The 21,722-nt window shown below is 39.1% G+C and overlaps 2 protein-coding genes across 3 annotated transcripts; both read left to right on the forward strand.

Annotated features, from left to right (window-relative positions):
* The first annotated feature begins 5,897 nt into the window (after nt 1-5,897).
* Nucleotides 5,898-13,107, forward strand: Rad23 (UV excision repair protein Rad23). Of its 2 annotated transcripts, none has more exons than XM_022793189.2 (4): nt 5,898-6,257; nt 8,833-9,100; nt 9,347-9,537; nt 10,780-13,107. In XM_022793189.2, the coding sequence occupies exons 1-4, from the start codon at nt 6,186-6,188 to the stop codon at nt 11,302-11,304; spliced, it is 1,056 nt and encodes a 351-aa protein (XP_022648924.1). In that variant the 5' UTR covers nt 5,898-6,185; the 3' UTR covers nt 11,305-13,107. The 2 variants fall into 2 exon arrangements, with proteins under 2 accessions (XP_022648924.1, XP_086834659.1); XM_086978533.1 differs by lacking the exon at nt 5,898-6,257 and adding an exon at nt 6,311-6,442.
* Nucleotides 13,108-14,561: 1,454 nt separating this feature from the next.
* Nucleotides 14,562-20,753, forward strand: Clbn (Nuclear export mediator factor NEMF homolog Clbn). Its single transcript, XM_022793577.2, has 9 exons — nt 14,562-15,003; nt 16,003-16,177; nt 16,439-16,683; nt 16,913-17,100; nt 17,426-18,315; nt 18,492-18,763; nt 19,038-19,315; nt 19,502-20,036; nt 20,342-20,753. Exons 1-9 carry the CDS (start codon nt 14,719-14,721, stop codon nt 20,531-20,533), a joined length of 3,060 nt encoding a protein of 1,019 aa, XP_022649312.1. The 5' UTR covers nt 14,562-14,718; the 3' UTR covers nt 20,534-20,753.
* Nucleotides 20,754-21,722: the final 969 nt, after the last annotated feature.

A 21,722-nucleotide genomic window follows, 5' to 3' on the forward strand; every position in this document is an offset into this window, starting at 1 on the left:
CGATAACAGACAAAGTACCGCCAAGAAGTAAGTGTTCGGCGGAAATGCGAAAGCCACTGTAATCTACATGCATAACCAGGCCAATAGCACAGCACGACGTTCCAATCTACGTGTATGTATGTGTGTGTACTATGCGTACCGGTGGCACGTGAAGGGAACGAAATCAACGCAAGCGACCCTACTTTCAATAAAGAGTTCCCTGGTGTTTAGTGAGAGGTAAGCTTTAGAAACGTCCATTTCAGCCGTTACTCTCTTATCTTGACAGAACTTTTATGTTACTGTTTTTAAGGCTCGACTTAGGAGCCTGTTCACGTAATTTCGAGCTCCATATGGAGCTACCTAATAGAAATACGAGGGCAATGATTTTCAACCTTTTCTAGGTAGATCCATAATTGGATGCTGTTGAAGAGCCACTTTGCAGCTGTAGCTGTAAATACTATTAAAAGAAATATACCTTTCTATAACTTGCGACAATATGTCTCATTATCATACCTGCTTGCCTTCTTTCTACTGCTCTGATAAGCTGGACTATCGTCTGATCTGATTAGCAGTTAACACGTTTGTATCGCACACCGTATGTTCATAGGTGATCACGAAATAATCTATGTCAGCATGGGTCACTTCATTCGAACTATATACAGCATATCCAAAAATATAGCTTTATAAAATAACATTAAATTCTATCTGTTTCATATAATCTATCTGTTAATAATATATTCAACGTGGTATACGGACCCCCGTCGCCATCGGTCTGAACAAATATAAGCAAAACGTTCTATAACAAAGAGATTTGTAGGGCGTTGAGATACTGTATTAAATAGCGGCAGATCTTTGTCCAGCTTACTACAGAACAATTCCAACGATCTCCATCAAAAACGCCATTTGTAAACCTCTAATCGAATATCGGCTACCTGAAATTCTATGCGAAAACGAATCTCCATATCTTTTTCGCAAAGAAAATGAAAAAAATGGAGGAACAATTCCGTGTCTGGGAAATGCAATTGTCAAAAGATCGCTTGATGTGTTTTTTTTTCCTTTGACTTACGGTGCCACAGGTATATAAATAACCACGTAAAAAGTGTAACGCTTTTACTCTTACTGAGTTGTGCCGAGCGGCATCTAACCACATGATAGTCACTTGGTTTGACAAAGTAAAAATTGAAATAATGCTAAGCTAGATCGTCTACTTTGTGCCGAGGATTGAAAACAAGTGGCTATACTATTGAGGCTGCTGAAGAACTCAACAGTACGATCGTATGGACATTCCATGCACAAGAACTACAAAGCGACGCTCGGCTATTAAGACCTGGAACAAAATCTTTACTGCCAAACTACAAAATCCGATGGACTGGATTAAAATTGTCGAGGAAGCTGGAGCAAAGTGTGTCATATTCATCTAAAAATCGGAGCGGTTATAACCTGTCGTCTATAACTAAGACCCGGTAAATGCTGGGCCACAAAAAGACCTAATTGGTACTTAACCAATACGACTGTGACCGCCGGCCTCCGTTTTGACGTGTGTTACTCATTATCGAAATGATATCACCCGTTGTATGCAACAAAATAAAAAATACTACAGACATTTTGAACTCTAACAAAGTCGCTGACATGACTCTGTTATGAAAGTCCTGTCGAAGGATTGGCCCTTGCTAATGACCTCTGAGGAGGCAATAAATCCAGTCGTTTTAGGGACGAAGATATATCCGTTAACAGGAATAACAATCGTCTGGTCACGCTTGTCTCGCACAAATAGAAAAGAAGTGTATTTTTGAACGCGCCTCGTATGAATGCCGTCGAGCAATGAAGATGCACCGTTTGGTCACTAGCGAATACGTGATCAGTACTAGTGCAGGTGGTTAGCTATAATGACAACTCGATCGTGCACTTTGGCCCAGGAAAGGACCGTACTGTGGGACGATTTAGATGCAATCAATAGCAAAAGCTAGTACATATCAAAAGGCGTAAACGCTCGTGACGTCCTCAAACGATCCATTGAAAGGACCCGAGTAACAACGCTGAACCCGATCAACATTGCATGAATATTCCAGAATAAACGTCCAAAAAGTCCGTTCGGGGTTCTTTCGAAGAGTTGATGTACAAAGAAGACCGAACTGGTAGAGTGATCACCATACTGGTTTTAACGTGCCTTGATAATCGTGTTGCAGCTGCTTCGAAGGTCACGGAAGTTAGCATACCCGACGGAAAAGGCAGACAATCTAACACACCTACCTCATACTAAGGCCACCCTTCTTAATAGTTCGCATCCTATGATTTTCCGTTCATGCTACGAACCAGCCTACTTTGATACTGTGAACTCATATTTAGCGAAAAATTAATTATCCATAGAAATGTTTCTTCAGGGATCACAATACACAAGCAGTCAAAAGTCAATTTAGAAACATCCGAAAGTAATTTGTATAAGTAAGTATTTCTACACGCTAATTTAATAAACTGTACACCGAGCTCTGGTGCGCGAAAAACGCAGTCACTTCAGCTACGTGCATAACGTTTTCTTAGCCATCTTAACACGTATGTAATGGTATCAAATGCTCGTCCAGTTGATAGTGCTGTTATTCTGTAAAGCATACGCACTATATAATAAATGTAAAACTCCAGGATTGCCGATGAAAAGTTGCCACTACTTCGTGCAATTTATTTTTTATGACCGTGATGGCGCCCTGAGTTGGGATTATTTTTACAGCAAATGTCGCTTGCTGTTTTTAAACTTTCACTACGCTTGTTGTGGTTTATAATTTACCTGTATTTTGCTAGTACGTCCTAATGGCCAATTTTTGAATTTATTTCAGTAATGAATCATAAGACGACCAATATGCCATACGAATCTGTCATCTGTACGGCAGTTCCTAATATAATAAACATAAGCTACGCAACAGAGTTCACGATAAATTTGGAATAGCTTCGTGTTTCGTCACCTTAAATATATTCTGCAATTATTAAAGAAATGAAGCGGGACTGACTGAATGATCTATATAATACTGAATTCGCAAGCTTAATAGGAGCATGAATAGTAAAACTAATAAATTCGCTGTTTATTAAATATGTGCTAGTTACGCAGTAACACTATCATAAATGGGGTCATTTGAGACCCCAAATAACCCTATCTTTATACATGAATTCAGGAGCGATTGGCTTGGTTCTTATTGCACGAATCTTCCGCTTGGCCAGCAACCATTTTCCTAATTTTGTGCCAAAATGCTCGCCTCTTAACGTCTAAAATCTTCTATATCCCACTGTGTGCAAGCTCTGCCATTATGACCTATGTTACCCTGTACATGTATAGGAATTATGTCAAAAGGAAAATAATATGAACTGTTATCAAACAGGTACAATAATTAAAGGGCTATATATGACTAAGCGGGAATATGTTTACATTTCTATATTAATCGTTACACGGCACGCTTGTTTTTAAGCACCGCAATATTTTTTGCCGTTAAAGGGTTTGGAACGAAATATCAAATACTTGGATAAAACTCTGAAGATAGATAAATACATTTATGTTAAAAGAGACAAAATTTCAATGAATTAAAATGTATTAGTACCTAGAATAGATGAATAAAGCCATCATATAACGCAATAAATATGTAATAAAACATTAGGCACCGTAAATAATTGAAAAAAAAAAAGCGAATATAGGTATTTCGTCAAAGGAACTAGTGGGCCAGAACTGCATAGTATTATATTTAAAAGGTTTTCATACGCTTTGCCAGGTCATCGACCTCAACAACATACTTGGCTTTAATAGCAGGATTGTTGAAATTCACACCGCAAAAAGCATGACCGTTCCGCTCTCGCGATGGTGCGATGCTCTTAACTTGATAAGCCCAGTTCTTTCCTACTAAAGTATTACTTAAAGTCAACCATAATACCATCGAATATTAATGGTAGCCTGTCTAACCTACATACCTTTGCTACGCACTCTTCCTTTATTCTGTTAGAGTAGCCATTTTAAACAGTATCCATATGTGCAAATACTACAACGAGGACACTTCTCGATAGATTGAAGGTTGCGAAGGTTGATTAAGCTTACGCTGGGGGGTCGCTGAACGTTGATAACTGTGTGTTTTGTGGCCTTTAGTCAAACAACGACTGGTATTCAGATTTAAAGTAATGTAATGTATCCCTTATTGGTCCATTATCGCTTTCGTCTAGGCAGATGCCTGTCATTAAAATAATCAAACCTCGGGGTTCTCCTTCACTACTATCTTCTTACAAGAAAGGCCCGTATTAGTATCGAATTAAGAAACTCGGTTTCAACTTTTCGTCCTACATATTGACCTAAAATATATCGCAAGCAAAAATCAGTGACAAATCATTTTAGTGAAAACATTTCCACAACTTTTTAAACGAAGACGTTCAGAGTAGTTAGTGCCGACCAACAATAGACGGAAGAACGTGTGATTTTAGTAGGTTCTACTGCAGTTAGCAAATGCTGACTTAAGTGTACACTATCTCAGCAAAAATCCAGATGTGAAGCCCGGTATTTTTCATAATCTTCTGAAAAAAAGAAGAGGATATTTAAAAAGAAAAAAAAAGCAAATACTTGTGTGACATGTATGTAGGTCCCTGCAAACTGTTTGATCATGCGCCTTACACTATTAAAAGTAAACATACCTTCTTTAACCTCCATTTCTGCTGTGTACTAAAATAAGCAAGAAAATTAAGTCAGGTCCGACAAACGACCGGTGACGTTCTTACTAATGTTTGCTTGACATCTCTGAATAGGTTTCATGGGAAATAATGCCATTATATCATGTTAGGTAAATGTTGGATTTGGCGCTTAAACCGGTGCGCGAATATTTTTTAACGCAATTAACAATTAGTTGTAAAATTCGTCGTTTGTTTTGAATGAGCATTCTTTCTAACTCGTTGTTTTTTGATAATTTTCGACCGCAATCAATTCAGATTAATCGATGACCTTATGCCTTATTATTCAGGTGGATTTGTCTGACACAACGGGGTAGCCAGATAGCTTTCATGTCCTACACCATAATATCTCTAACAGTGACACTTGTTATCCAGTCGATACGACTAATAACGTTTCACATTTCGTCAATTCGCACTACAGGACACTGCGAAAAATTTGAAGCATCGTGTTCACGAAAAAAAAAAGGGGTTATGTTAAAAAAACGCAATATTATGTTATTATGATTAGATCACTCAGCGTCGCCATAGTAATGATTAAAGCAGACAGTAAAACTTCGAGCAACTCAAATGCTTCTGGCGTTTGCAAGAGGTCTATACCTAGTGTTACTGTTAGACATCCCATATAGTTAATAACTAATGTAACGGTAGGTCCAAGCAGATAAAATAGTGGACCTTCAAGAGCATGAAAATGACCATTGTGTCCTATAGGCCATACTATATGTGCACACAAATTTTCGTGACGGTGTTTTGTATTTTTAGGATCAAAATGAATATCATCAAACATGAATTTTTCGCTAAGCAAGGCTCATTTCTAAAATAACCCAAGTATATCTTTCCGTTTTTGAAACTTTTGTGTTTTATACATGTGTAAGTATATTCGTACTCCGAATTCAATGCATCTTCTAAAAAGGCAAGATATCACTTAAAAAAACGCCATTCTCCTTAATTGAATTTTTTTCCTGTATTATCTAAAACATATCTGCATCGTCGAGTATAGTAGCATAAGCAGCATGGTTGAAGCTACATATAAGCGGTTGCTCGATAGAACAACGACGAGAATACGCGCATTGTTTTACTTCTAAGCGCTATTAACAACTCCAGCTTTTTTACAAATTATATACATATATACATGAATACACAGAAAAAAAATCGAATTGCGCGCCAACATTTAATTTCGAAAAATCGCGCCGTTTTTATAACCAAAACAAACCCGGCGACCATTTTTCCGTTTAGTGTTAGTCAATTGCATATGGCGGCGCGACTTGTGGTGACGCTGTGTGAATAAGTCGTCGTAGAGTGATTAGGATAACGCAGCTCCTTTTAAGCGTACGGGAGCGGTGTGGTGACTGGTGCCAGTGGTGCAAGACAAGCAGGACCCGGTATTAATAAGAAAAAAAATTACGTGAGATTTTTGTTTTATTACAACGTTAGAGATTCGCGTGCTCGCAACGCACCGCCTAAGCAGGGGAGACAAAAAAAAATCTGGGTGGCAGCAGTGATCTTCACGAGCGTTTGTCACCATGTTACTTACGGTTAGTCTCAAGTGCCTCACGAACGAACTGTTCACCGTCGAAATCGACGATGAGTGCACGGTGAGTAGTAATCTAATGCGCTGGCAGGATCGTGCTGTGCACACAACAGTAGGACATATGATTGGGGGGACTGTTCGAATCTGATCTGTGATGCGGAAATCCTCGGTCTTCTATTGTTACACCAGTGAAGTGACCAAGAAAAACCCAGAAGTGAACAGGAAACATTGTTATGGTGCATCAGTACTGTAACTATAAATTATTTTGATCTGAAATTGTGCGGGATTATTGCAATAGTCACTTGCTAGCATTGACTCCCATGGGACGGGCTGAATAGTTTTGGTTCTCCTTTATATGCCGTGTGTATTTGTCCGCCTATTATTACCGAGAGATATGAATTGCTAGTTTTTTCGTGGCGCAGCATTCCTCAAATGCCTGTTTTCTAGTATGATTGAATTTATCCCAGTAGTTATTTCTATGGCCATTAGTCGACTCGGGTTTAACCCGGCAACAGTCTTCAAATCGGCTCTGTCAAATGGCTGAGCCAAAGCTGCGAGGGTCTCGAGCCGCGTTGTTGATAGCTAGGGACGTGTGAAAAGATAATGTCCAGCTTATTATGTCTACTATTCAACGCCGCCTCTAATGGAAACTAATGACTGCTGTCAGGTCTATATAAATATAGATCTGCCCACCGGTGAAGAGTGGAGTGCCTATATTGCATCATTTGATTTGGATCATCCTCGTTTTTCACCTAGCATGCCCAATATAGCTAATGTTATACATTCGATTGCGTGGATGTTTGAAGAATGAAAGAAATGGTAAAATATTACTTAGCAGCTAGGCGGTTAACGTTGAGACAGCCTGCTATTGCGGCAGTAGACTTCGGAAATGTCGAGAAATGGCGCATTAACGACGAGACTCGATCTGGTTAGGGGATATCTGCAATACAACTCTCTGTATTCGTTGGCACGAGAGAGAGAGTTAGACCGTTGGCAACTAGAAATGTTGGAGGTCAAAGTACTTAATGCATATGTCTGGTCTCGTTATTGTCCCTTTGCTTTGTAGAATTTGTTTTGCGTGTATTTCCGTATGTAATTGTTGTAGAGAGCAACAATTTACTGTTTTTTTTTTTACTGTGACTGTTCGAAGGTCGTGTCTGCTAAACGTAAGACTACCAACCAATTCAAATGTAGTTCTCAGCAGCACCAGTTGTTTTTATTTGTATACAGGGAAACAGAGTGACTTCCTAACAGTGCTGGCAAATTTTAAACAAACTGATGAACTCTTTTCGTTTTTAGCGTAAAACCGTCTGAGGAAAAAAGTTCGCCTCATCACGTTGGAAGAATACGAGATGACCAAAACTGTGCAGTTTTAGTAGCAGTAGCGTAGCCCTCGAAACTTTTCTCTGCCGCCTACACATGTTGCCTGATTTGTTGCTGAGTGAAAATGGCCAACCGTTCGAATGATGAGTCAAACTACAGGGAACGACAATAAACCTTACCGAAGCTCTGCTGTGTAATTTTGTTAATGGAGAAAAACAGGCATTAAGCAATCGCGGATATCAAATATTGTCTACATAAATCCGTACAAAGATTCTATGGAGACCTTACTATAGATAGCATGTGACGCATTTTTGTTAACCTTATAGGTGACACTCTTTACACCTTTACTTCCATTTAATGTAAATATTTGGTCAGCACGATAATGTTGCCTTGATCTATGGCAAGCCTAATTAATTCCTAATTATGGTTCAGTGTTATTCGAAAATGATCAGGGCACTGGCTTTTGACGCGTTGTGTGGGTTGGTGACCACTAGACACCTGGTACTTAAATAAGCGTGTATTATTCGTTGGTAAAGGACATTTCGCTATAATCACAGCAAGTCTTAAGACGATTCTGGTTCAATAGGAAATTGATACACATAGGATATGCGCGTCACATAACTATGTGTGATTGCCAAGTTTATTATTAAGGATGCCAATTAACAGGAATGCCTTATCATTAATGTATATTAGATTGTGATATCTGATTGTGGTCTTTTCATTTTATGTCATACCATCTGGCGAATGTGAGGAGATATATTTAAACAGACCTTAGATAATTGGTGTTGACCCAGATTTTGCATTCTCCAGACATTTTAGTTTCGCCAATAAGTTTTTAAGGCAAATTAATCATTTGCTGTACAAAATGCTATACAGGTTAATTGAACTGAATCATAATGGCGAACCTTAATGAAAACTTTACAATTTTGAGGTGCTACACCTAAATTCTGATACATGTAACATTGGAATATTGTATACGTTTATGTCGTATTTTGCCAAATACGGTGGCACATGATACGGTGGGTAAATATAGATTACACCTTTTAGCTGTGTATCTTATATTTCTACGATAATTCCTGGTATAGGTATATTTAATTCGTCATACTTTATTATTTATGGGATCGGGTTATTTCGAGAGTAATGTATGTGGAATTTTTATGCTCCTACTGTGTTTTTATGACTGGGAATTTCATATACTTCAGAGAATTTTTTACGAGTATGATCCAATGGCATAAGGATGACATATAAAAAAACGAATACAAAAATTTACACATCAACGCTTCTTTGATCTTTTGTACTCGCATTTCAAATTACAGGTTAAAGAGATGAAAGAAAAGATTTTTGAACAGAAGGGCGAGGCGTTTCCGGCCGCTCACCAGAAGCTAATCGCGCAAGGCCGAATTATGGCGGATGATGATAAATTGAAGACATATGAATTGGATAAGGTTAAATTCGTCGTTATTATGGTATCAAAGCCTGCACCCGCACCTGTTGCACCTCCAGGCGGAGCCATGGCAGCACCAAAACCAGCTCCGCCCGACGCCCCAGAATCCCCATTAAATAGAGATGAACCATCTAGAGATAGTACGTGAATCCGTTCTCAAGAACTTCAACTTAAATGAATCAAATGTACTATATTCGGGTTACATCCCAGATGATTGCTTAGCTACTATTTGGAGAAGATTTGTAAATTATCAGTTTCTTGACGTTTAAACATTTAGTATATCAATAAAAATCTACCCCTTGAGGCGTAATCGATTATACTACCTAACGGTAGGTGCTAGGTATCTAATTGACGTCTAGCTTACAAGTTTGTTTGTTGTTTTGTAGCACCTACTCCCACGCGGCCGTCGAATCCAACCCCGAACGCGGCCACGGGTGAAAGTGGACTTGTTAGAAGTGATAATTATGACGGGACAGTTCGCAACATTATGGAGATGGGTTACCCACGTGATCAAGTCGAAAGAGCATTACGAGCATCGTATAACAACGCTGAACGGGCCGTCGAGTACCTTGTCACCGTAAGTACCGTTATACACTGTACGTGACCCCGTGACAGTGCAACGGAAAGGTATTTGCCTATTTAACTTAGAGGCCTCAATAAGATGGTCTAGGTTCGAAAGTGGGGGCAGACATATTTCGTTTCGAGCCAGCCGCCTAAGACGTACTTTCAAACAAGTAAGAGATTGTATGTGTAGATGTGTCGACTATCTTGGAAGTGGCTCCAACAATGCCTGTGATTATTTACGTATAGGTCTGGCTTGCTAGAAAAACCCCATATGGAAAGCGATGCCTTTGGGAAAAGCTCTTTTGTACTAAAATTACATAGGCATTTTCTGTATAGTCTCGAATGTAAACCGAGATAAAACGACTTTTTGCAATTTTCTTGATAATGAACAAAAAAATTGAAATACACCTGAATTTCGAAATCACTTGAGTTTTCAAACTACATGAATTGTTGTTGTTTTTTTATCTAATCGCACTTATAAAGTAGTATACGCTGTTGGAGGGGCTTGAAGAAGCGATTCCTGACCTTTGTCAGCAGAGCTTTTGCCACCTAAGCACAAAATTGAATTTCAGTTTTTCTCATTTTCTGTCCAGAGCTCTTTTTACAATGTCTATTTGCATGGTTCCTAAACCGACTCAATGCCTATATGGAAGTACACGGACAACTAAGGTCAGGTTTATCTTGAAGTAGCAGAGTCTTCACGAGAAGTTATTAGGTCAATAGCATAATGACAACCTAACCTTACGGGGTACTTAACACAGGGCTATGGCAAATATACTACAGCCTCGTAGTGTGGCTAGGAATCAACAATAGAATATTAAAAGCAAAACAACTAAAGAATAAAAAAGGTATCGAAATCATTGCGGTAGTGTGATCGGACTGATCAAGTCGGGTTATGGAACGACACAACAAAGTAGTTGAGCGACATAGTGAGTTTGCTAATTTATGGTGTTGGGAGGACTGTAAGGAGAAAAAAGTAGAATACTATGTTGCAATTGTACAACAAAAAACAGCTTTAAAGTTCTGCAGGCAATGCAACAAAATCATAGAACGGCTAAACAAATTCGGATTGATACTAATAGTTATATCAAACTAATAGCCGCATTTTATTTATCCAAGTTTGGTGAAGGTAAATTATTAATTTGTGGCTCAGATTATGATATTAAGCTTAGTATGGAACTGGCTTCTGCTTGCTGGTTAATGCAGTTGAACTGTCATTATGAAGATGTAAACATAATGAACTAATGTTTTACAGGGCATTCCTGTTGAGGAAGATGAGCCTGCAGTCGGTGTAAATGTCCCAGCAACCGGGGGCGTTCCTGGCACTGGTGGTGGTGTTATGGCTCCGGAGGGTACTCCTAGCCAGGGGGGCGAACCTCATTTGAACTTCCTTCGTAGTCAACCTCAATTTCAGCAAATGCGCAATGCCATCCGGGAGAACCCCACGCTGCTTGAATCTATTATCCAGCAGCTGGGCGCGAATAATCCGGACCTGTTACGGTTGATCACGGAAAACCAGGCAGAGTTTATGCGTCTGCTCAACGAAGAAGATGATGAGGTCGGCGAGGCTGAAGCATTAGCAGCCTTAGGCGTCGCTGGTGGTCCAGGAGAAATAGCTGGTGCCCCAATGGTCATGGAGGCTCATGTGACACCCGCCGATAAAGAGGCGATTGAACGGCTCAAACAGCTTGGTTTTCCGGAACACCTTGTCGTGCAAGCGTACTTCGCCTGTGAGAAAAACGAGAACCTTGCGGCCAATTTTCTTTTACAGGACGACTGATCCGAGACGAACTACCGACGTAGAATTGAAGGAACAAAAGCAGCCGCCATCATGGTAGCAGCAATAGTAACGATAATAACAGCAGCATCACCAACAACAAGATACAAAAACCTCGAAATATTTACGACATTGTGGTCGTTGCCTTTGAATTTCATTAACAAAAAATACGCGACTGCGATGACTCAACTAATAATAAAAAGAGCAACAACAAACAATAATAAAAAGAGCAAACTCAACGACGGCGCATCGCACCATGATGACGTTAACGATGACACTTTACTAACAACAACAATAATGGCGGGAATAGCCGCGACAGCAAACATAACCGCATCGCAAACAGCTGCAATCACAGATAAAAACACAATCCTGCTAACAGCGGCTATAGCTGTTACAACCCAAGCTAAAGGCACCAGTGCGGATTAAAAAAGTCGGAGAAAAATGAGACAGACTTCACATAGAGACGAAGAGAATTCTAAAAGCGTTCAACTATATAATGATATTAATAAAAGAGAACGAATGCCCCTGTGTTTATGCCTAGCTGTCATCGGCTAGAGACGAGTGGAATAATATGGTCCATTAATGTTTCGTGATCCACGAAAGGCTGTTTCGCGTGCGTGTGCGTTAGAGCTGTAACAATGTAATAATGATGATGGTGGCTAATAGACTAATAAGAATAATTAATAACTAAAGATAGTGATGGTGGTGCGATAGTAACAGTTTACAAACGCGCATACAGCTGCGACAGACTGCAAAAGGAGAATAGTGGTAATAATCGTTGACTGCTTGCCTGATTGACGAAATATGATAAAAAATATCGAAAAAGAGAAAGAAATACATAAATGGAGAGCTGGTAACATGGTGATTATTACTACTATTATTTTTTTAATACACTATATGAAGGGGAGAGTTGAAGGTATAGGCAGAGATCGCAGAAGTTACGGGTGGTCGAAAGCAACAAGTGAGTGGGGGGCGGTGATTGACGAATATATATATATATATATATATATATATTCTGAAAGACTAATACTAATTATATATTTTAGCTCCTATAGCTGGAGTCGCCTACCAGTCGCTATGTGTTGTTTGAGCAGCTAGATACGAGGTAGCGGCGATTATTAGGACGGCGCGTCAACAAAATTGGTGGCAGTTATAGCCATCGTACAAGCAACTTCAGACATAAATCCCATACGTAAGAAAGAGAGATTTCAACATATGGTAACATAGCTGTATAAGGGAAGTGCTGCGTAAGAAGAGGATGTAATAACAAAAATTCGAAAAAATAAACGCACTCAATACAACAATAAGAACATTGTGCCGAGCGAATATTGCGATGGTTTAGTGTAGAGGCATAGTAGAGTACCAAGTGCATAATTGTTAGACGGATGATGAGGACGATGGGATTGTGGTAAACCGATGCCGTTGTAGGTTGAGGATGATCTAGATGGCGAGGGTGGTAACGCAACTGTGTATATTCCCAGGGGACGAATACGACGATTTAAGGAGGTGTCATGTAGATGCATGAGGACTCTGGAAGACGTAAGACAATGTTAAGGGGATGGTGATTAGCAAAAGCGAAGTCTATAGATATATATATATATATATATATATATAGACAAGAATGTAGCCGCGGACTAACATAAGCCCGTGAGCACTAGACAGATAAAGAAAATGAAGAACAAAATCGGAAAAAGCATGATTAGGAGTAATGATGATGAGTATGTTATGAGAGCGAAGATGATGTGGTGATCTCGATGATGTGGTTTCGAGATCGATGATTTAGAATAAAACAGTAAAACCCACTGATTTGGTGTGTTTTCAGGTCGTTGAATGGGATAGTGATTAGCGAAAAAAAGCAGCACTATTATAGATAATGCGGTGCATAATCTAGGTCGTTCATTATTGTGGGATACGGCGCGAGTTCCAACTAACAAATATGAATAACCGGGTCAGGTCGTGCTTGAACTCTTTTTTTGGCTTTTTGTGTCCTTTTTCATTGGATGGACGCATGTACAAGTGTCATGCCGTACTACACTTCTGGAGTAATTTCGTTATCAAGAAGGAAATTCGATCAGGGTCCTATTTAAAGAAATACCCATTAAGCTAGAAAATTGTTTACGCATAATTTTGTGTGCATGTTATGTAGAGCCTGAACAAAGGATTGTGGCTTGGCGTGGGCTGTAGTAAGCGACATATAGCATAGAAAACAGGTAAACATCTGAAATAATTTTGAGGATTATAGTTCGATATGTTTTAATAACAAAATTATGCCGGACAAATCTAACTACACCCCTGTATTTGAGACTGTCGAAGCCCAAAATAATGCGTAAGATACTAGGCCTAGCAACACAGAAAATAGCAGGATCTCTATGCCAAAGTTGCAAGACTTTCTTTTTTCAAAATTGTGATATTTTTGATTGCAAGAATATTTCTTTTCACCCTACTACTTGCTCAAAGAATTCTAAAAAAAAGTCAATTTTTTGCTGTGGTGTTGGTGTTGCATTAAGCCTTTGAAAAGTAAAATGGTCAACGAGAAAACGATACAAAAATGGAGTGACGAAATAAACCGCCTTAATAGAATCTTGAAACAGGACACTGTTGATAAGAAAAATACTTAGGTAATAAATGGAGATACTGATTAAATAGCGCGTGACACAAAACTTCAGATACATTCGCCTTTCCTGTGGCAATCGTTACAGGGTTCGGTTATATATATATACATTCTTCTGCCTATAAATCTTGGCCACCTGCTTCCTAAAAGACAAGAATTCTGTGTTTTATGTACGGCGATTCCTTCATTGACACCGATGAAGCAAGTTATGCGATAAACTTTTCGGCATGCTGCTCTGTTGAGCTACTATGTGGAAATGTATGTATTATTGTTCTAATTTTCTTACGATTATATTGTGATGTTAATTGTTTAGAAATATTTACTCAACAAGCACTATTTGTGCGTAAACAGATGTATAAACAAAAAAAGCACGAGAGTAGGTGTTTCTTACTGTAAGCTCTGAAGTTAGAAATGTGTCCTAAAAGACAAAAATAAGTAAGACTAATGATGACACTTGACTTACACCTAACTTGGCTCTGACTATGATTTCTATAGCTCCACAAGCCATCAGTGTTGTCCTATATCCTTTTGTTTTAATCGTCATACCATTTCACGGCCAGCGCGGGGCTACAAGAGCCCGCGAAATAAAGACCTCCACGTGCCGTTCGAATACTTAACCTGGTCAGCGCAGCTCCTAGCAGATAGCAACCAAGTCGCTCCTTCCAATAGTAGTCGCATAACTGCCTGTCGACTGCTTAACGTTCGATTTGGAAGCCACTAAGTATTATGCACTCCGATGTTTTGGGTGCGCTGATGATGTAGAGTTAAGGCGACGCATTATTGGTGCCAGCGGCACCAGGTGTTCCATGTGCGCCCATGAAATAGGCGCTGTAGAGTGTTGCACTGTTATTTGTCATCTATCAGGTGGCAATTGTTTATTGCTACTGCTCCTTGCGCGTTTGCCTTGTTGCACAGACGACCTGCATTTTAACTCGGCTGAAGCAAACATAAGTGACAACATGAAGTCAAGGTTTACTTCTGCAGACATCGTCGCAGCTGTTAACGAATTACAGAACCTAGTTGGTATGCGAGTTGTGCAGGTGTACGATGTCGATTCGAAGACCTATCTCTTTAAACTCAACAGACAGGAGGTGCGCTAACGATTGCTATGAAGTGTTCGTATTGAATATTTCGTGGAAATATCTCTGTTATATTGTTAATATAAATAAAACAATGCACAAAACTTTTAGTGATAAAAGGTTTTTTGAACAGTTTCAAGAGCAAACCAATCTGATTTCCACTTATTGATACTCTGATACGAGAGTACAAGAAACATGTCAATTTGTCTGCAAATGTTATAAAATCTTTAGTATCTAAAATCTGTGCCTATTACAGTTATCAATATGACAGTGGATTTTTTATTGCCCTCTGAAGTAGCGTATATAAAGCTAATCTAAAGCAAATTAAAGCCCTTTTGCGTTGTTTACTATATTTGTTTACTTTAAGTTGCGGTGGGGGTCAATTTGACTTCTTTTCTGGGTTACAACAACGTCTTTATTTCGTTAGAACTGTAAAACTGCCTCGTAAATAGCTAAAGGAGTACGATAGTGAACTTACAGCTGTGAAGTATTACGTTTGATCCTTAACTAAGAGGCAGCAATTTTTTAAATGATCTGCGTTCGCAATTCAGCTCACCGTGCTGTTACGCACGTGATTATCAGCGTGGTCATGATTACGCTCCCTATTCGAAACTAATGCGTACTGATTGCCTATTGTAGCAGAAGGGGGTATCAGTACTGGCACTGTTGGTTTTACTCAAAAAAAAGAAATAGTTCTCGGATAGAAATTATATTTCTATAGCGGAGAAATTGAAACATTTCTTTTTTTCTAAGCACATCTATCTGTTCAATGAGGTCATTTCATTATTCTTTATAGACCGAGCAGACATTTGGTGCGATGTCAACGAAGAGACTGCAATTCCTTTCTGATGCAATATTTTAGGTTTCTTAAACTCATTCAGCTAATATACACAAGTTATGGTAATAATGGTGTTATCGTCCAACGAGAATGGGGATCCTTAGCTCTATCGAACGCACTTGGTGCAGCAAACATTTAAGACAATAATGGTGCCTGTTGAATGCGTGCCTCAGGAGAAAACTGTCCTTCTATTTGAGTCCGGTATCCGAATACATACTACGGAGTACGAATGGCCAAAAGGAAGTGCTCCCTCAACCTTCTCAATGAAATTGCGGAAACACCTAAGCAACAAACGAATTGAGCATATTCGTCAACTTGGTGTGGACCGAATCGTCAATATTCAGTTTGGTAAATTTGTTCTCTCACGTCTTATCTATAATTAGCAAATGCATCAACCGGCATTCACGTAGATATTTTTCAAAAGGCTGTAATAAGTAATTACGATATTTAGGTAGGTCTAGGATTCAGTGAATTCAAGGCTGGGTAGTCGAGCCAATCGCTTTAGGAATGCTGCATAGAATATTTTGCCTATCAAATGTTCAATATATTGTACCACCTCGTGTTAGCTATAGTTAATTCGCTTTTATCAAACATGCTCTTTTATTTTAGGTATTAACGAAGCTACGTACCACGTTATTATTGAGATGTACGATAGAGGGAACGTTGTGCTGACGGATGGCAATTACGTAATCTTAAACATCTTGAGACCACGACAGGCAGGTGCTGAAGATGTTCGTTTAGCCGTGCGGGAAAAGTATCCTGTGTTCGCACTAACGCAAGCCATCCCTATTCTGGAGTTGAGTGATGTCCGCGGGTGGTTGGAAAACGCTCAGGAGGGCAATAGTTTAAAAAAGGTAGAGGCGATACAGTTTTTCGCGCTATTTTTTATTCCCGTCATTTATCTGAATTTGTCCAGAACTATAGAGTTTGTTGATGGATAGATCTAATCGAAGGAAGAAAATTAGTTTTTATGACGGTTTTTTTTTCATTTATGCAGATAACTCAATATTGTGTTATGATCTCACTGTTATGTTGTAAACGCTCGATGATTTTTAAAAGTGAGATGCGTTCTGGTTCCCGTAGGTGATACTTCCCAAAGTGTTTTGTGGACCTGCTATCCTTGATCACTGCTTGCAAAGCCGTGATATAACAGTGAACACGAAAATCAAAAAGGGGTTCATTACCGATGACCTGGTAAAACGTATCCACGAGGCCATTCTTGAAGGACACGAAATGCTCGAGAATTTTAAACGACCTGGCACAACTTCTGGGTCAGTTCTGATTGAGTTGATTTTGTTTATTCAAGAATATACAGCTCAAATAATGTATAACTTTCTTCATTGATACAGGTTGTATAGTACGTGTCGTGAATAAAGGTAACAGCGGCAAGTATAAGCAATGCGGATTAAAAGAAATTATATATTTTTTCTTTATAAAGCGTGACACGTTACATTCGTAGTATAGGCAACTCAAGTCGCGAAGTGTTCAGTGATGGCTGTGTATTCGATTACTATCAACAAAATTCATATTTTCAGTTTATTAGTGCTGATCGATTATAATTTCACGCCTTAAATTGAACCTTCAAATAAATTTCAGAATCATCACGCTTAAAGTTGAAAAACGATTTCAACCTACTGAAGATGGAAGCACGGAAATTATCTCGTATAACGAATTCCACCCTTTTCCCTTCAAAAGCCTTGTGAACCAGCGGACAGAAAATTTTAAATCTTTTCTGCAGGCCGTTGACACATTTTTTTCTCGACAAGAGCAGCAAAAGATCTCGTTGAAAGCCCACAACCTTGAAAAGGAAGCGGTGAAGAAGCTAGAAAATATTAAAATCGATCATGAAAAACGAGTTAGCGCGCTCGAAACGGCCCAGAAGATGGACGTAGAAAAAGCTAAACTCATACAAAACAATCTTGAACTTGTTGAAAAAGCCTTATTTGCTGTGCGGTCGGCAATCGCATCGCAAAGGAGCTGGGATGATATTGGTGATATGATCAAAGAGGCCCAGCTCCAAGGCGACCCTGTAGCCGAATCTATAAAAGAGCTACACCTTGATCGAAATCACTTTTTGATGTACCTTTCTGATCCGTTTAACGAGGATGAAGCTGCTGCCGTGGTCGACATAGATATCGATCTTAGTGCATATGCCAACGCGACAAAGTATTTCGAAAAAAAGAAGCAAGCAGCCAAAAAGCAGGAGAAGACTTTGCAGAGTTCAGCAAAAGCATTGAAGTCAGCTCAGAAAAAAACGACAGAAATGCTGAAGCAGGTTGAATTAACGACGAATATTGCGCGCGCGAGGAAGACGTACTGGTTCGAAAAATTCTACTGGTTCATTTCGTCTGAAAACTACCTCGTTATCGGGGGACGCGACGCACTCCAGAATGAGGTAATCGTCAAGAAGTACCTAAACAAAGGCGACGTTTATGTGCACGCTGATCTTCATGGAGCGTCAAGCATTGTAATCAAAAATCCATCGGGTATGTTTGCTTTATTGCGTTGATATTCTGTAGTTGGAAGCTTAAAAATGAAATGCGTTTGATTATTACCGCCTCATGATAAGACGCCCCCGTCGTGTACTTTAGCGGTATCACTAAACGATAGATGTGCGCCTCTAAACTGTTAGTTAAACCAACTATAACGCGTTCGTTTTCAGGTGAACCAATCCCACCGAAAACGTTAAATGAAGCAGGGACTATGGCTATTTGTTACAGTGCAGCGTGGGAAGCGAAGGTGGTCACGACGGCGTGGTGGGTATACCAGGATCAGGTTAGCAAAAGAGCGCCAACCGGTGAATACCTTTCGCAAGGTTCGTTTATGGTTCGTGGTAAAAAGAACTTTCTTCCTCCGCTGTACCTAATCATGGGATTCGGATTCATGTTCCGCCTGGATGAGGAAAGTATTCCACGCCATGCTGAGGATCGTAAGGTGAGACCAAGCACTTGGGTTTAAGGTGCAGCTACAATGTGAAGTTTTTATACGTTTTGTATCCAGTATGTTTTAATAAAGTTTCTTAATTTTTTTTTTATTTGAACTTACAAATGAATCACACCCGTATTAATTCTGTCCAAGATTCCTATCGCACAAGTTTTTAGCTCTAAATAGTTAATTTATGTGATATATTTTAATTTACAAACGTTTGTTCTAAAAAGAAGGTGATATATACTATGCTCTCAAGGAAACCTATTGTTTTATTTTGTAGGCGCGTTTAGCTGACGACAACTTACCAGTGATGGATGATGTATCAGTAACGGATGATATTGAAAGCCATGACCAAAACGAGATCGCAGTAAGCTCGTCGGAAGATGAAGATGAGGGCTCGGCTTTTCCTGACACGCAGGTTCAGGTGCTCCAGCCAGTTGCCCCGGGGAAACTGCTGCAAAGCACTCAAAAGCCCGAGAATGAGGAAGTCGTTGTATATTCACAGCCAGTTAAGAAAAAAACGATAGTGAAAGCAGCCAATAAGAAGAAAGACAAAGGGTGTGTTACTTGAATGTTTCAGTGTTGTTTTTAAGTAACTTTTTCCATCAAATGAATTTATGTACACGATTTTCATGTTATCTTACGAGGAGTCAATCGCTGAAATCGCAGTAATTTTGCAATAGCACTGTGCCAATTTTTATTAGGAGAAATAGTATAGAATAGTTTGATTCTTTGTTCTTACAGCCAGCAGAAAAAACCACCACAGCAACAGACAGCAGATGGCCAACAGGCAGTGAGCCAAAAGAAAAAAATGTCCAAAGCGAAACAGCGTAAAATTAAACAGCGTTACGGAGATCAGGACGAAGAAGAACGTCAGCTGAAAATGAAGCTTCTGGCGTCTGCGGGAAAACACAACGAAACTAGCGCGGTAACTAAAAATACGACGACAGATGAAAAAAGTTTGAAAAATATGCCGAGCGCTGAAGAATTTTTAGGTGGCGACGAGACCGATGGCACTAGGGTTAACGCCCGAGAATGGGACCCACAACGTCACAAAGGCGAAATCAAGGCGACCGAAGAAGCCAACAAAGAAAGCGAAAAAGATAATGACGCCGATGATGAGGGTGCGACTGACGATACAGACGATGACGCGTCCCCCACCGATGATTTCACCGCGATACTCAATTCGCTTACTGGGGTGCCGGTCGAGGATGACGTTCTTCTATATGCCGTACCAATTTGTGCCCCATATTCCACGATAATAAATTACAAGTATAAGGTAATAGACCTAAGTAATCTAATACTCTAGTGTAACGGATATATTGTGTAAAAATTGTAAAAATAAGTCAATTTTTTATCGTAAATATTGGACATTTATTAGGTTATTTTTAGATATATCTATAAAGCGATACTGAGTCCGCGTTTTGCTTGCCCAGCCCAGATACAGATAAATTTGTTTCATCATTTTTAATGAAAAGTATGATATATATTAGTATCAGAAATTTATTATAATTGTTCCTTGCGCCTAGTTGGTTTTTGTGTGAATATCTAATTTTGATCGTTCTTGTTTCCTTTTTTGTACAGGTCAAATTGACTCCTGGAATAAATAAGCGCGGCAAGGCAGCTAAAATTGCTCTAAATATGTTCCAGCATGATAAATCATCAACGCAAAGAGAGAAAGACCTTTTGAGGGCAGCGAAAGACCAGGATGTGGCTCGCAATATGCCGGGCCGGGTCAAAATGTCCGCAGCCAATTTGCAAAAATATAAAAAGTAAAATAAAGATAATACTTTGTGAAATTCTCATATTCACCGAGAGACACTCACACATACCTTTGTGTGAGTGTGTACTGGTGTAAGCATAGACTGAAGAATGAAAAAAAAAAGTATATTTATTTGCTTTTTCACCTTTTACCCGCTGGTATTATATAAATCATGAATAATAATATAAAAATATTAATAATAATTGGATACATATATGTGGGCTCTACACTGAATCGGATTATCAATTTGATATTATAATGGTATGTTTACTTAAATATCAACGAGATGTCTATCGCAGCAGAATTCAATAGATCTTTGTTACCTAAAGCATATGTAGAGCATTTAATAATTGACAAAAGTAAAGAAAACCTTTTCTTTAATAATTCGTTAGATTGATAATTTTATTAGAACGATGTGTCGGGCCAAAATATCTAAAATGCTTGCCAGTACATAGCATAATCTTAGTCTTTATCTGAATACGTGCCAGGCAACTAATGTTGAGGGCAAACCAAAAAAAAGTATACTGAAATTTACAAAAGTTACAGAGCTATATAGAGAGAACGTTCACACATAGAAGATTATTGATGTCGGTCCCGCAGTCATTACAGACGAATGAATAGAATTAATTTTTTTGTGAGGCCTAAAACCGCCTAGTACAAATATCTTCAACGGAACCGCATAGCATGCGGCATGATGGGAAGTGTTTAGAGTATATTATACCGGAATTATTAGCTCGCTGGTATCGATACTAACTGAATGTGAGAAAACGGTTCACCGAAAAGGTCGGACAACGCCAGCAAATCAAATTTGGCGTCTCATGCTTCAATTCGGCGCTCTTTTATTTCCACGTTGGTTTATCGTAGTCGGCTAGGTTTTTTGATGTAAAGATTTATCTTCTAATTCGCGTGCTTAATTCTGTTCCCCAAGAATATGTACTAACTAATTTTGTTTTTCTAAGGAAGCTTACAGCCAGATTGAGTACGAACTAATTTAGTGAAAGATGTTCAATTCCTAAGCAAAAGTGTCACTACCTCTATAGAACCGTTTAAATTGTTGTAGACTAAGTAAAAAACTTAATGTTTTTTGTCAATCTACTTATCAATTTTACCTCAACAACTCTTCTCGATCTTATCCTATTGAAAAGCTATGCTTTAGCTCATAATTCTACACTATTCTTGATCCTTAGAGAAGATTTGAAATAT

The sequence above is a fragment of the Varroa destructor genome, unplaced genomic scaffold (assembly GCF_002443255.2).
Source record: "Varroa destructor unplaced genomic scaffold, Vdes_3.0 BEIS01000002.1, whole genome shotgun sequence".
NCBI classification, from domain to species: Eukaryota; Metazoa; Arthropoda; class Arachnida; order Mesostigmata; family Varroidae; genus Varroa; species Varroa destructor.